We start from the raw sequence: 16637 nt of genomic DNA on the forward strand, positions 1-16637 counted from the left end.
TGGACTAAGAAAAAGGTTAGACTGAGTGGGAAGGAATCATGAAGGCTACTTTCCTTAATCGGTCCTAATCCCGTGAAACCCATACATGATACTGAGACCACATAAAATCTTGCAGAATGGATACCCAAACAATTTAGAATTCATTTGGCATGCTATCACAGCTTAAAATCCTTTATAATACAGAAATATGCATTTTCGCAAATCCTTTTGTTTTTGTCTTATTGCTGTGGAAAAAAAAACAACAAATTTTAGACAACAATCCTTCATACTTAACAGACAAACATTTTCCAAAAGCCTGGAAGTTGACAGTTATTTTTAATTAGGAGCTGATTAAAATAAACTGACATAGCAACAAATTCTGTTTGGCAAATGAAGATAGAAAAGCAAACATTCAGACTTCCTGGACAGGGAGTAGGATTGGCAGGTTTCCTGAGTATAAATAATAAAGCGCATGCTATGTTCTGATGAGATACAGCTTGCTTATTGTCCATCGGCTGGACACAGCCATCGTGTTGTGCTTGAACCAATGCTCAGACATGTGAATTGTTAATGCTAACGTCGATAGGCAGGCTTTCTTGGCATTAATCATATTCCTTCCATGTCATTCAGTTGACGTTTTATTTTACAGATATAATTTGTCATAAAATATCTACTTGACCTTCACATTGAGCAACAGAGGACTTATAAAAAGCCATGTAGGTGTGGACAGGTTTCCTGATTTTGTTCACATTCTTTGTATTTTTTTCAGTCAAGAATTTTGAATTCTGTGGCTATAAAATAGTTTTTTTTTACATAGCAGCTAGGTTGCAGTTGCTTCCTGGGCCTGTGGAACTGAACAGAAAATGGAGTTATAACCAGGGTAGGTGCCCCCCCCCCCCCCCTTCTGAAAAGGAGACGACGCCTCATTAAAATGTTTCCAGGAAGGGAAAAATAATGGACTGTGATACTTGGGCTCCAAAGGGCACTGGAACAGCTGTGCTTGACATTTTTTCTCTGAAGGAGAGAAGACATTTATCGTAAATAAAGATCTGACTGAATATACCGTGAGTGCTGTACAGGTTATATTGATACGGTGTGGCTAATAGTTAAATATGTGTAACTGGGGTTTTAAAAAAAAATCTGTGGCAATGAAACTGTAATACGACCTCGCAGCGAGGAACCCAGGCCAGTTCTATAATTTGCAAACTGCTTTCTTGGCGCAGAAGCCTGGGGGGCCCTGGAAAGGGGATGGAAGTGGCTGCAGTTCCTGTGCTCTGTTGGTAACAGCACTTGCTAACGTCTTGTTTTCATGAAGGAGCGTCTGTTATCAGTGACTTGGAGAAGTGTCCTTTAGTATCATGGCAGGAAGGAAGGCTCATAAGTAATTGACGGGAACATGGAGGCACTCTCTGCCGTCAAGAGAGAACATGCCAAAACAGCATAGTGCAAGTGGGATTGCTTGATGTGCTAGCTAGCCGTTCATTCAGGAAAGATTTTGTTTCCATAGGCACAGAATGGAGTAAAGTCCCCTTCTGTTTAAGGCCCCTCAATATGAAATATGCTTTAAATAAGGTTCTGGTTCTGCAAAGATTAGGAGATGATGCATCTTTCTATGAAATCTGAAATTCAGACTGGATGGGTGATTTGCTCATTTTCTGCCATCGTTTACTACATTAGTGCTTGTTAATTGCAAATTCCTTATTTGAAGCCACGACTCCTTTGTCTCCTTAGAACGTGATCGTTTTCTTTCTTTGGTACTGCTTGGAATCTGAATATCACATATTTAAAGCCAACATTCATTCCTCTTAGCATTGTACAGTGATGCTTGGAATCTAATAAAGCCCCTGGTAGATACTGGAAATGATGACCACCCTCTGAACAATTTTTACCCCATTCTTTGAAGATTAAAAATATAAATGCTAGAATTCAGTGGAAAGGAAATTCCCATCCCCCCTGCCTATAAACCTCCCAGATCCTGAATGTCTGCAGGGTCATAGTTCTCCTTCTCTGCTAACTGTACATTTGTTTACAGTAGGGCCTCACTCCTGTTGGGGCCTGTTTTCTTTTTCTGTATTTACTTTGAGATTGCTCTGGTTGCCTCATTTATTAGTTCTTGTAAAAGGCATTGCATGCCTCCCTCATCCTTTGCAGTGGGGCTTGGATAGGAGGGAACAGAACCAAAATACTTCATCCAGTCCTGGTGGGTATTGGAGGGGTCACCAGTTGAGATATGTTTTGGCTCCATCATGTTTTACATTTTCTTTTGCCCTAACAATGTTTTACATTGCCTTTTTCTAACTTGATCAGGCACTGAAGAAATAGCTTGCACAGAGAGGATGGGACATAGCCCTAATGTCCCGTGCTTCTCTGAGGATGACTGGCTACTGCCACTGATGTACAATTTTCCTCTTGCTGTTAGGAATACTTTCTCTGTAGTGTTCCCACCTTGCACTGGCTCAAGCACAGGGAAAGTGAGATAAGTCCATCAGACATTTCTCATTAACCATTTCTTGTGCCATTGGCTTCCTTCTGGTAAACAGTTTATTCTGGTACTGCAGCAGTGAGTACAGACCCTTTCTCCCTAGCTTTATTTAAGCCATCTTAGTATCTTCAATGCGCAAATCCTACTTCTTGCAGTACTCATGAAAGGAAATTACTGATGTCATATGGTGAGGTCAAACACAAGGTATGATAGGAGCGCCAACTGAATAATGCACACTTATTCTCCAGAAGGATAAATTCCTTACAGCATTCGGTGAACTTTGATTAGAAGCCTCCAATGTCCATGGACTGAGGAAGCAGCTCAGTGGATTTCATTCACTGCACCACGGGTGGTCCCGCACATTTCAGTGGACAGTCGTGTAGGTCGGAGAATAAGCTGTAATCTTTCCTTCCACAGCACTTTTTAAACAATTTTATGTAGCGTGGCTCAATTATCTCTAAAATGTTTTGCCTTTTATATAATTTTATAGCATTCAAAATTTACAGTTCCAGTCTTTCTGGTGATGTGTTGCAGACTTTTCAGAGACAGAAACTTTTGAAGAATTATTTTTGGGTGGGGGATATGGAGAGAGAGTGATATTTTGTCGCTACTGATTTCTCATTAATAAAACTGGAGGTAACTTTCAAAGAAGTTATGTGTGTAAATGTAACATGCTATCATAGCAATTTTCAAAAGCCTATTTATGCACTTAAAGTGCCCTTTAGCGAATAAAACCTATTGATAATTCAATGACATATATTGGAGCAATTTTGAAAAGCCCTGAGTTGCAGCTTTTGGAAAATAATGTGGCTTGCGTTATTTTAGGAAAACTGTATTGTTTTATTTGCATGAAATTAGGTCTGAATGAGCTGCCTTGTTTGCATTTGCAAAAATTATGCATGTAAAGTGGCTCATTTAAATACATGCATTTTTTAGAGAAAATATCACATGATATCGCCACGATAAGAGTATATCGTACAATAAATGCTGTTTTTCTCGGCTTATTAAATATACCCCTTAGATGGGAGCCCTCTGGGGATAGGGAAATTGTTATTGTTTGGGATAGTTGTGGGTGGATCCTTGGGCCGGTGGCAGATGACCACGCCCCCGGGGGAAGATCCCAAGAGGGACCACCGGTCAGGCTCAGAGTTTGGAGACAGACACACGCTAGTTCTTTTATTAAACAGTATATTGAACCATCAGAGGTGGCAGCAGGGCGCTGGAAGCGCCCGGCTGGGCTGCAGACCCTCAAATACTGGAACAGCGATCCCAGGATGGCAGAGCTGTAGAGAAACTAAGTATAGTGAGTAGGCACTGTGTGCAGAGTTCAGGAACAGAACCTTGATGGTAACACTCACACAATAGTCTCTTGAAGCAGCCCAGGAGCTGGAAAGGATTAGGCCCTCGAGGAGCGAGTACCTGGTTCCAGGGAAAGCTCTGAGAGAAGGATGGTAACTCACTGGTGTTGTAGGCAGCGATGACTTCCTGGCAGAAGTGGTATTCAGAAGCAGGTCCGAGAATGTGGGCCCTCGAGTAGCTAGTACCAGTTCCAGACTACGACCTGAAAGGCAAAAGAGAAATGAAGCCCCCAGGAGCGGGTACCCCTGGTAAGTCCGAGGAGGCAGAATAGCTAGGAACGTACGAAAACCTTTCCTTGCTAACTCAATTAGTTAGCGAATTCAGAGACCTTAAATATCCGGTGCGTATGGCGTCATCTCAGGGGGACGCCCCTGAGGTTTGCATCACTGCTGGTACTTGAGTCGGGGCCACGCGTGCGCCCTTAGGCTTCTGGGAAACATGGCGGAGTGCAGTGTCTTGCTGGTCTGGGGACGCCGGAGGAGGGCGGCAAGATGACGCCGCAGCAGCCAAACATCCAACAAGCAAAGAGGGAGTCGCCACAGAGGTAAGGAGGGCAAGGTGAAGATGTCGGGCAGCGACGGTCGCAACAGAAATATCTACAGTATCAGCTTAGAAGTGCCTGAAAGGCGGAATACATATTTATTCATTTATTTTATTTATTTAAAAACATTTATAAATTCCTTTCCAGGTTTTACAATAAAATCTTGCAAAACGATATACAACAGAGTTTAAAATAAGCCACAAAATAAAAACAAGAAAATACCAATGCATGGAATACCATTCCAGAATCGCACTCCAGAAACAAAGCATGCATTCCTATTGCTGGGTCCGTATTGGAACAATCATAACTTATAACTTGGAAATCATCAGCCAGGTCTTCGATATATAGCAAAGCCGTGTTAAATTATTCTCTTAATAATCTCCTGAAAACCAGGCTAGCTAGGGCATGCTCCAGGACCAGCTTGAGAAACAGTGCACCAGCAATGTTTATTTATTTACTTATATATTCTTATATTCTGCAACTTCCAAATAGTTGTCCAGTGTGGATTCCAACAAAAACATTCATCTGGATACCACTTTTTCAATTAAAAAAAAAAAAAGCACTGTCTGTATTCTGGGAGGATATCATTTTGTGCTTTGATCTGTATCAGCATTAGATTCTTTTTGTTATCGTTTTGATGATTATAAGATCGGTATTGAAAGCGTTTCTCCGACTAACTTTTGGAGTTAACCAGACAGAATGTAGCATTTAAAAGAAGCATTTTTAGAAGTATGGGATTGGGGGGAGGGGGATCAGTGCAGCTTGGCCTGACAATTTAAAGCTATTGGAGGAGGGGAAAGGGGGTGAACTGACAATGTTCTTCTGCTGGGGTCTTTTTTTCTTGTTCAACCTTCAGTAAGCGAGTGAGCAGCGAAGTTACCCAGATAACTTTATCCAAGTCATATTAAATCAACACTTATCTGTCCAGATAGGTTCCTCTGATTATAGGATTAGTCCTTATCTATCTACGAGACCGCTTGTTCACTTAGGATCCATAACAGAGGCTCTTCTGCACCTCCTTGATCCCAACAATGAAAGGTTCACCCAAACCTGCAAGCACGCCTTCTCCTTGTTCCTCCCCAGGCTCTGGAATGCTCTCCCAGAAGAGGCCAGATGCACAACTAATCTACTGACTTTCCGCTGCATGGTCAAAATCTGGCTTTGTATCCAAGCTTATGCCCTCAACTCCAAACGTCTGTAGCATTGATTTATCCGCATGCTGCATAACTGTGTGTAATCTGTTCCACACTGGACCATATATTCCCTATATTCTGTATTACCTGTAATTGTACTCTATAACTGCTCCAAACCATACCATATGCTCTTCGTTTTTATATGTAATTGTAATGTATTGTATTAAATGGAATCCCTATCAAAGATATATATATATAGACCACCCAATAATCCTGTACCTTGCTCTGAATACCATGGTAGGACAGTAATAAATCCTTGTACTAAAATAATATTCGGCTAAAGTTAGCCCGGTAACTTTATCTATGTGGAAATCTTCTCTGCTCTCCAGCTTAGTAAATACTGATCTTTGTACGGATACAATCTTCACAATTTCTGTTGCCACTCAAAGAACTAAGGTCCTGATTTTAAAAAGCATTTGCTTGCTTAAAATAGGGTTTTACTTGAGTAAATGCACTTTACTGGAGTAAGTGGGCTTTTGAAAATTCCTACAATATAGCCCATTGACTTGTCCATAGGATTTACTCACGTAAGTGCACTTTACTTGAGTAAACGGCTTTTGAAAATTGCACGTAATTCTTTTGAAAATTCACCAGCTAAGATTCTGTTGAATGATGAAATCTAATGATCCAAAGACAGAACCTTTACTTTCCATTCACAAGCAATTGGTTTTAGCAGGAGTGCTCTGCCACTCGTTGATGGTCTTAAACACAGTGCTGTATATTGACTGTTTTTCATAAAATTGGGAATAAGGAAGAAAATATATACAGCAGCATTTAGGAGACAGGACAGGGATAGGCAACTCAGATCCTTGGGTGCTATAGGGCCTCATTTTCCAATATTGCATTGGTATTGCATGTGATACAAAAAAGGGGTGTACCTTATGCTAATAAGCATGTGTATTGCAAATTGCACTATCAGCTTGTAAAAGGCTGTTATCACAAGTTGCATTGCCAGTATATTGTGGTTCATGATGTTTCCTGACAGGCCTGTTTCAGTATGATGAGAGAGAGACTTACTGTAGTGCCTCCTTCCTAGACAGGTATTTGTATTCCTATGGGAGGCCCACCTAGTAACTCGAGGTGAGGGTTAAGTATTAGTGTAGGGGGTTAGGGGCCACTTTCACATTCAACATGAGACATACGAACAGAACAGTGGTCTCTTGTGAAGATTTGATGACCTACGGAGTGAGGAAACTCACTCCAAGATGAGATTTGTGCAATGTTCTCTCCACCTAGCTTGTTGTTACCCAGGTAGAGAGTCCATCAAGCTAGGTGGAGAGAACATTGCACAAATCTCATCTTGGAGTGAGTTTCCTCACTCCGAAGGCCAGCAAATCTTCACAAGAGACCACTGTTCTGTTCGTAGGTGTCACGTAGAATGTCAAAGTGGCCCCTAACCCCCTACACTAATACTTAACCCTCACCTCGAGTTACTAGGTGGTCCTCCCATAGGAATACAAATACCTGTCTAGGGAGGAAGCACTATGGTAAGGTGCTCTCTCACTCTCTCCCCCTCCACACCCACCACCCACCACCCCATTGTGACCGTGATAAACCTTTACCAGCCTGTAACACAAATGAAAGAGGTGTAGTTATTGGCCATGCTAACAGTGCAGCTGTTTCGCAGCACATGATAAATCCTCCCTACTTTACATTTGCTCTGCCCCCTGAATATGAAATAAAAAATTTGCATTCGCAAATCACGTTAACTGCTGTTAGTGCGATTTGTGGAATTATCACACACGGTAACTCCTTGGAAAATGAGGCCCATAGACAGGTCTAGTTTTCAGCAGTAGTGCAGCAGTTAACAACGCTAAATACAAGGCACGAGGGAAACCTGCATGGAGCGGCAGTCAAAACCCTAAACACATTGCTAGTCAGATTCAATGGAACATTTTGGTCTTTATCTGCTATCATTTACTGTAATATCCTGAGGTATATTTGCATGCCCTGCCTGCACTGTATGCAGATATATCCCATGCATATTCATTGTGGATGTCCCGAAAATAGGATCTGTCTGTGGCACTCGAGGGCTGGGGATGCCTACCCCTGCGTTAGAAGTATTGAAAATTGTGGAGGTTAAGTCTTGTTTTTACCTTTGATGATTCTCTGTGAGCTTTATAAAGTGACTTTCTCTCTGCCTTAGCTTGCTCAGCTATAGGAGGTAAATATATGTTTGTTCCCATGCAGAGTTTGAGCATAGGAATGACTTGGAAGCCCATCTGCTGATGAAGAAGCATTTTTAAAGAAGAAAATAAATAAACTAGTACCCCCTTTCAGTGCTACATTAAAATATTCAGTAAATGCAACCTTTTTTTTTTATTTAATTAAATAAAAGTGTTTCCCTGAGAAAGTATACTGGATCTACAGTCTGTTACAGAAATAAACCCGACCAAAAACAAGATGCAGAATGAATTTATTTTTATCATATGCTATTTTCATGTTGCCTCTTTTCAGGAGAAACGGCAGGAAGGCAACAGGTCCCTACTTCCTCCCCAGCCTCAGAAAACAGCAGCGCTGCACCCAGTATTGGCAGCACACAAAGCACACCCTGTTCAAGCAGTAGCACAGCCTAACCCAGGAGAGAAGAAGGCTCAGGAGCAGCGGAGGAGGGCAGAGGTTCAAAGGGACTGTTTGTTGATGTTGGCTTTCCGAAGCTGAAAGGATTTGGTTCTTCTTGAAACAGGAGAAAGAATCTCACCATGAAATCACCTGATCTTCTGGATAAATACAGCCTTTGGACCTTTCTGCAGGATGCAGTGTTACATGTGACAAAACTACTAATTAGGCAGTTCTTTAGCCTGCAGACAAAGGATTCCTAGGTTCTCAATGTGAAATCCATGCCAGTTTTAAAAAAAAATGCTGCTTTGTTTTTTTTTTTTTTGTATAAAATAATTTTTAAGTTTCTGAACTTAAGACAAAGAGCTGGCAAACAGAATTTTAGCAAGATTTAATACAGAGAGGCTCTTTGTCAGCAAACTATCATTACACATCTGAATAAAAACATAAGCTCAGAATCATGTAAAAAAAATATTATAATGTGCCATGTACATTCTGCTACTTCAAAGCAGACGGTGTTGACCCTGCATCATTTCAGGCTTGAGCGCTAATGTCTCCGCTTTCATGTTACATGATGTGTAGATGCAGCTAATAATGTGTCGGACTGTGTGTTGCATTTGGTACAATTTATTACAGAATGTATATATCAAAGACACATTTTCCAGACTGTGCAATGGACCAAAAATGTCCCTATATTTAGCCTCCTTGCCCTTTCACTGCACACATACACACACTATAAAAATGGCATCGTGTTCATGCCAAGATGGTATAACACAGAGCAGGCACACTGCTTTATTCATTGTGTCTTGTTGCATTTGAGAAGGGATTTTACCAACCAAAGCTTCCCAAGACACAGGTGGAGATAGATATATATTTTTTTTGCCACTGAAGGCTTTATTTTTAGATGTGTAATTTGGAATAATCATACAAAAAATTGTGGAGTTAAAATTATATTTTCGAACTTAGCGTTTCTTAAAATGGAATGGACTTTTTTTTTCCCCAAACCCTTCATCTACTTCAGTTGGCAGGGAGATGAACTGTGAAATGATTGTAGCTATTGAAATCTACCCAAAATAGTGCTGGAATATAACAATGAAAAAAAAAAGGTCCTTTAGCTGCTTTATTAATGTTCCTCCCAATTATCTTGTTAGCTTTAATTGTTTTTTTCTGAATCAATGTTTAAAACTAAGTACAAGGGATGTGAGGTGAAATTGGTAGAAGAGTAGAGAGAGAGTGTGTGTGTGGGTGTGTGTGTGTAGGTGTGTGTGTGTGTGTGTAGGGGGTACCACTAAACTGAGTGTTAATGGCTCTTCTTAGCATGGTGGTGGGTATAAGAGCAGTTTATTAAATTAAGCTACCTGTGTGTTGGACAGTAACACGCTTTGCCTGACCTTCAGCCGAATGTATTTTGTAAGCATATTCTTTGTATAAAATCTTTAAAAATGTCTTCAAAGAAGACTAGAGTCTTTACAGTGCATATAGCTATATTTTACTACATCAAGTCTATGTACAAAGATATATTTAAGTGTTTCTAAATAATGTAAGCTACTCTTTAAGATTTTTTTATTTCATTTACTGTGAATTTTATTATTTCTCTGTACATGTTTTGTTTGGTTGTTTTTTGAACCCTGTCCATCCCAGATTAAAACAACATGACTGGGTTTCCCATAGGAAAGTTTGGAAAATCTTGGCATCTGGAATGGATGGGGGGGGTTAGGATAAATATCTTAGTGTAAAATACTTAAATGTATATATTTGAGAAAATGACTTGTATTATCAATGATTCATATTTTACATTTATTTCAAAATTTATTTTTCAGATTTATATCTACAGACCAAGAAACCAAAAAAGCCATGTATAAAAAAGTGCAAAGTTAATTTTTTTTTCTTTGAGATTTCTATTGGAAATACTTTTGAATTAATGAATCCTTTTGTTATATAAAATTATGTGGCGGTTTGCAATATGTTTAAGAGATCTCAGCTATAGCCTACATGTACTAGAAAATTACCACATATTAATTGAGAGAAGCCATGCAAATTAATACTAATGTTCTGTTTTGCAATATTAGACTGCCAGATCATTAAGAAAGACAAAATATAAAACAGCAGGTTCATAACGACAGTACACACTGCAGCACATCTTCCAGCAGAGAGCGTCGTGCAGACAGCAGTTCAGATAGAAATATAAGCTTTGCATTCATAAAACGGTCAATAATTACTGTCAGCTTTGTAAAGCTTCTCAGTGTTGCCAGTCATTTGAATGTTTGGAATGGTGTGATGATCATTTCTTGACTTCTTACTAATGGTTAAGACTACGACTAATTTCATTCTCTGCTTTCTCTGGGCTATGTCCACCTCCTGCAGGCGCTGCACACGGTTTTCCCCCAAGGGCCTGTGTGTGCCATTTCTGGTAACGATGCACTTGTAGCAATCATGAGGATTCATAGTGTCCACTATTCCTGGGCCAGCTGCCCAGTCCCAAAGAAAGAAGGGTTCCTGATCGTGAGCCCTGTCAGCTGGAAGTGGTGTGAAAGAGTCATTACTTTCTATGTGTAAAGACAGGCTGGTGTAACAAGGTGAGCTCAGCTGTGTGCACATCTTAACCGCAGATGGGCACACCTTTTTGTGTGTACAGCTTTCGCCCTGATTTTAGCGCACAAAAAAATCATCACATAAGCATTTACCTCAGAGGCGTCAATGCACGGGAGGTTGGTTTCTTTCAGTGGAAAGGAGGCTCTGAAATGAGGGGTCATGGGATGAGGGTGAAAGAGGGTAGGCTGAGGAGTAATTAAGGAGCTATTTCTTTATAGAGCGGATAGTGGATGCAGTGGAGATTGTGGAGACGAGGACAGTATCTGAATTCAAGAAAGAATGGGACAAGCTCAGGGAGTCTCTGAGGGAGTGGTTGGGATTGTAGAGCTGAGCAGTTGTTGTGGATGGGCAGACTAGATAGGCCGTATGGTCTTTTTCTACTGCCATGTCTCTACGTTTCTAGTAAAAGTGCTGTTTCAGGCAAATCCTATTTTATGGTATTAACGATTCCTCCCTTAGATAGAGAGGTGTGAGGGCTTGCCTCATGTTTTCATAACAGTGGAAATATAACTCCTGGTCAGAGGTGGAATAAAGTTTCTAGGGGTAGTGTAAGTCTGTGTGGCTGACCGGGGGCTCCTGTACCTGAGATTTATGTGCACAACCTTTGTTTTGTATGCAGAAAATATGATTTGCATATAAACTTTTAGGTGCATAAATCATGATTTATGCGCACAAAACAATATCGGGGGGATTTTAAATCCCCGGCGCGCACAGATCCCGGCAGATATGTGTGTGGGCAAGCCAAGCACCCGCCGAGCACATTTTCTAAACGGCCTGGCGATGCGCATGTCTGTCAGCACGCGCAGAAGAGCCGGGGTTTAGAAAAGGGAAGAGGGGGTGGGCCAGGGCCCGGCTGGGACAGTGCCATTAGGTGACTGCCGGCGCACGGAACTTACTACTGCTCCAAAGGAGCAGTAGTAAGTTCTTCAACAAAAGAAATGAGGGTAGATAGGTCGAATCTAGGGGTCAAGGAGGAGAAAGGAAAAGGGAGGAAGGTTGGGTAAGGGGTTAGGGAAGGTCCCTCCCAGTCCGCTTCTTTATTGGTGCAGACTGGGAGGGAACTGGGGATGTCCCGATTGCGTCAGCGTGCACTTTTTAAAGAAAATCCCCCCCTTACGCGCCACCCACACGCCCCGAAATAAAATCGGGCGCTATCAGATTTTATAACATGCGCGCGTTGGCACGTGCATGTGCGCATGCGGGTTTTAAAATGTACCCAAAAGTGTGTACATAACTTTGTGGGGTTAGCTCACTTTTTAAACTCCCGATGCATTAGTTTACTACATTGGCAGTTAACTCCCATCATATTAAACCGAAGCATATGTTAGGCAGTTATTGAAGATACCTAACAAAAGAGGCAGGTTAGAGGCATGGTTTTTTGTTTTTACATTCCCTACACAACGGCTCTGGTAGGGAAGATCCTGTGGAATTTGTCGGCAGGATGTGGTCAAAGCATCTAGCATAGCGGGTTTCAACAGGGGTTTGGACAAGTTCCTGGAGGAAAAATGCATAAACAATTATTAGCCAGGTGAGCCTGAGGAAAGCCACAGCTTATCCCTGGGAGCGAACAACTAAGAATTGGATCTACTTTTTGGGATTTGGTGGGCAATTCCTAGTGACCGAGACGGGTCGCTGTCAGACACCTCTGTTCTGGCCCAGCATCTTATGTTCTTATCCTAGCGGTTATACTGGTTGATATTTTTTCACTCCTTTCGCCATAACTTCCTGTGTAAGTGCTTCATTCCTTCCTTTTTGCTTGATTAAGGCTAAGTCTCTTAGACAAGCAGAAAGAAAATAAACTATGTACATGGGATGTTAAAGAAGAGAATGGTAAGATATTTTAACTCATGTAAGCCTTAGAAAGATCCTGACCTTGGAAATACAATCGGGCACACAATCTCATATTATTAAATCTTCTTACAAACTGCACTGGGAGGAAAGATCCTAGCAGTGATGCCCTTCTGGCTTTTCTCTTTACCTCTCTTTTCTTCATAGCTTTCTGTGCAATTATATTGTCACTTCAGGCAAGGGAGACAATCTACAGGGCACAGGAAGGTAACCTGGACAAAAGGGGAATGAAGACAAAGCAGCCTCCTTAAGATCACCAGTGAGAATTATTAGCCGTGATCTCTAATAGAATAACATAAAAATGCATGCTGCCCTCGGAGCACGTAATGGCTTCCTAAGTATAGTGCTTTGTGCGGAGAGCCTCGGTTTATGCTTGTGTTCCAGTAAGTTAAGAAGTCAAATCCCTGCGTGCCTTTCTGACACAACAGGTGGGAAAGGGTTTCCTTGTTTCAAAAAAAAAGACTGTAAATGGCATATGTTGTCTGTAATGTGTAATATATGATGGTTCAAATCAAGACTGTACTGCTGGTTGTGCTACTGGAGCACTTGGGGTCAGGTGATATTTGTGCTATTTTATGGGTTGTTGTACAAGGGACATTCAAGAAAATTAGGTGATGCTTATTACTATCTGGTAGTTCTCAGGAACAGGTTTTATTTTTGTGATGTCTAAATTAGTGGATTAAGTGATTTTTTTAATCAGTTGATGAAAGAGAGTAAGTCCATTGATATCTGTGGCCAGTTTGAGCACCCTGTTTGTACACAGTTCTATGTTCAGGATTTCAATGGAGTTCTGAAAATGTATTGATATGTAGTTTTTGATACCACAATGCCATGTCACCTTATCCCTTGTGCATAATAAAGTTATATACTTTATATCAGTTATTGGTGTGTTTCTTTTAAATCTTTGAAATGATCTTGCAGTCATAAAAGACAAGTAGGGAGCAAATGATTCAGGAGAGATGGTGTTACTCTTCCAGTCCCAGGGAGGAACATACTAATTAACTAGAGTGAGAATGTTAGTTCATAGAAATGTGACAGCAGAAAAAAGGCCATATGGTCTATCTAGTCTGCCCATCCATCCAACTAATTTTGCTTTAGAATTCCCATCACTTCCTCAGAGATCCCCTGTATATATCCCACTTCTTATTGAATTCAGATATCGTTTTTGTCTCCACCACCTCTACTGGCAGGCTCTTACATGCATCCACTACCATCTCTGTAAAGAAGTATTTCCTAACATGACTCCTGAGTCTACTCCCATTCACCTTCATCCCATAACTTCCCATTCTAGAGCCTCTTTTCCATTGAAAGAGGCTTGTCTACTGTGCATGGAAACCTTTGAGATATTTAAATGTCTCTATCATATCTCCACTGTCTCGCCTTTCCTCTAGGGTATACATGTTTAGATCTCTAAGGCTACTCCCATATGCTTTAGAATGAAAACCACTGACCATTTTAGAAGCCTCCCTCTGGTCCAACTTCAGCACGTTTTTATCCTTTTGAAGTTGGGTTAAAATTCTGGGGAATGGGTGGACTGGAATTCAAAATCCTTCCAAACCCAGGTGTGTCAGAGCAGATGGGCTGCAAAGCAAAGGTATTTTAGCCTGAGAGGGGATGAGGCAGAGTTGGAAATAGGTGCACTGGTTCCCAGAATGAAGACCCGACTTGTATGCAACTTCTAATGAAAGAATGACCCTAGTTATTATTTGAAATCAGAACTTTCTAGTGTAGAACTTATTGGGTCTTTATTATAGGAGTATATCAATTCACAACAGGGTAGTTTTAAAAGGAAAACACGTGCACACATAAACGTGCATATCAGCATGCTAGAAGAAAGACAAGACCATTTTAAATTGTGCTCGCAAGTACATTCGTATCATTTAATGTACCCTTCCCACATATATTTTGGCTAGGGCTTTAGCGGTTTTGTACATGTATGCAGGTGGATTTTAAAACATGCTTGCGTGAGGGAAAAACCAGCTTTTGCAAGTAGTCCAATAGTTTTCCTACTTCATATTGAGGTCTTCAAGCCCCCTCTGGTTCTTCATCCTGCAGGCCCCCCACTTGACACCAAACTCTCACCCTGTGCTAAACGCCCTAAAACTCGAGATCTCCAGACTTGCTCCTCATCAAGACCAGAAGTAAAGTTATGCAGATAACAAGCCGATGCATACCATGGTCAGCTTTTTAAAAAATGTGGACTTAGTGCGTAAGTCTTGGCTCCACCTTGGAACGCCCATTCACCGCCCCATTCACAGCCCCTTTTCCACCCTCTTCTTCTTGACATGCGTACATGCGCAGCTTCTTAAAATGCGCATTGCTCACGCGAGGCCCACATATGCTCATATGTGGCTATTTTTGCATGGGCAACTCTTTTAAAATCGACCCGATAGTGGATAGAGAAAAGAGTTAGATTTGGTTGGGTTGTATCTCCCTCATCTGGGAGAATTTAATGATGGAGTCCTTGCCTATTAAAACCCAAGGCACCATTTTGTAGGTGTGGATTTTGAGTTGCCCTTTCCAGAGGCAGTTTGCTATCATGCTTGCTTCTGGCTTTTGTTTGTTTTTGGGGAAAGGATCTTTGGATTTCTTGGAAGGAAACTTGAATTGGAAAAAAAAGGTGTCTTTCTCCTATTTTAATGATTCCAGCTTTTGATCCTTTTTGTTTTTGGGGAAGAAGATTATCCATATTTATTTATTTACTTACTTATTGCTTTACAGATAGCTAAGCGATTCACAACTGACATACATAATTAAAACAAAGAATTTCAGATAACAAAATAAAGACTAAGGCAAAGAAACCTTCATGTGAATCTCTGCTAAAGTATTTGAAAGGCTTGTTTGAAAAGATGAGCTTTTAATACTGACTTTATCCACTCTTCTTTTCCTAATTTTTGGGTTACCTTTTTGAAACTGGTTTATTTTTACCATTAATCTGCTTTCCCTTTGGATCCAGCAACTCAGAGAATGTCATTTTGAAAGAGTGTAAAGGTTTCTCATCCAAAGAGACTCAATGACCCTTTAGAAGTTACCAGCTGATTGAATTCTCATTCATTCCAAGGAGAAGATGTGGACTTGGGATAGAGTTGCCAACTGGCTCCAGATTTCTAGGACAGGTTGATCCAGTCCTGGATTTACTCCACTGCATTGTTCTGATTTCCCTATGGCATTCCCTAAGAAAAGCAAAACTATAAGTACCTGTATGCAGGGGGGAGCAAAACCAGGACTGGATCAACCTGTCCTGAAAATCTGGAGCCAATTGGCAACCCTAACCTTGGAAGAAGAACAGTTGCAGCTTTCAGGAGTGAAGCACTATGCTATCACCTGGATAGTGAAGTAAGAAGTACATTCTATTTATCTGGAGAAAGGTATGCAATATGGTACTTTAAGGTATATCATATTAACTGAATTAAAGCCTCCTGCATCCTGAATTTACAATTGGCAAGGATCAGGAATGAAAGAAAAGATGCATTAAGTGTTACAAAGTCACAGATTTATTGAAGAGCCAAACATGTAAATGGATTGGTTTGCATGAGGATTTGTAAATAATCATTTTCACCATTTCACCATCAGTTGAGATATATTTGCATGCACTGCCTCGACTGTATGCAAATAAATGGATATTCACTGCGGACAGTGTGAAAACCAGAACTGTTTGTGGCTCCTGAGGATCAGAGTTGGCCATTCCTGCTATAGACAGAAGAAGAGAGGTGGTATTTCTCCATAGTACTGAGAATGGTAAAATGGTTAAAGAATAGCAAGGGGGAATTTGTTCCAGAATGGAGTTTGTTTGGCTAAAATATTGGATGAAAATCAGCAGAGGGATGAATGATAATGAAACTGTTTAGCATTTGTTTTAATTTATGTCACAACTCAGTTCAGTAGCCTTAAGGCTTGAAGAGCCAGAGTGAGCCATAGTCTGGGGGCGGGGGGGGGGGGGGGCAAAGATTTTGGAAATACGGAAAATGAGGGAACCAGAAAGCCCAGGGTACTGGATAAAAGGAAATGAAAAAGAGGCAGCTGCAAAGCAAGACAAAAGATAGGAAAAATAAGAGATTACAAAGGAAGAGCAGTAACAATGAGA

General features: G+C 40.9%; 1 protein-coding gene across 1 annotated transcript in view; it reads left to right on the forward strand.

The window, feature by feature from the left end:
* The window catches only part of TGFBR3 (transforming growth factor beta receptor 3), a 260301-nt gene extending 246870 nt beyond the window's left edge, over positions 1–13431 (forward strand). Inside the window, 1 exon segment of the mRNA XM_029617812.1 lies at positions 8012–13431. Coding sequence (XP_029473672.1) covers positions 8012–8130 — 119 coding nt within the window. The 3' untranslated portion in view covers positions 8131–13431.
* The last annotated feature ends 3206 nt before the right edge of the window (positions 13432–16637 follow it).

This window comes from Rhinatrema bivittatum, chromosome 10, assembly GCF_901001135.1.
Source record: "Rhinatrema bivittatum chromosome 10, aRhiBiv1.1, whole genome shotgun sequence".
NCBI lineage: Eukaryota > Metazoa > Chordata > Amphibia > Gymnophiona > Rhinatrematidae > Rhinatrema > Rhinatrema bivittatum.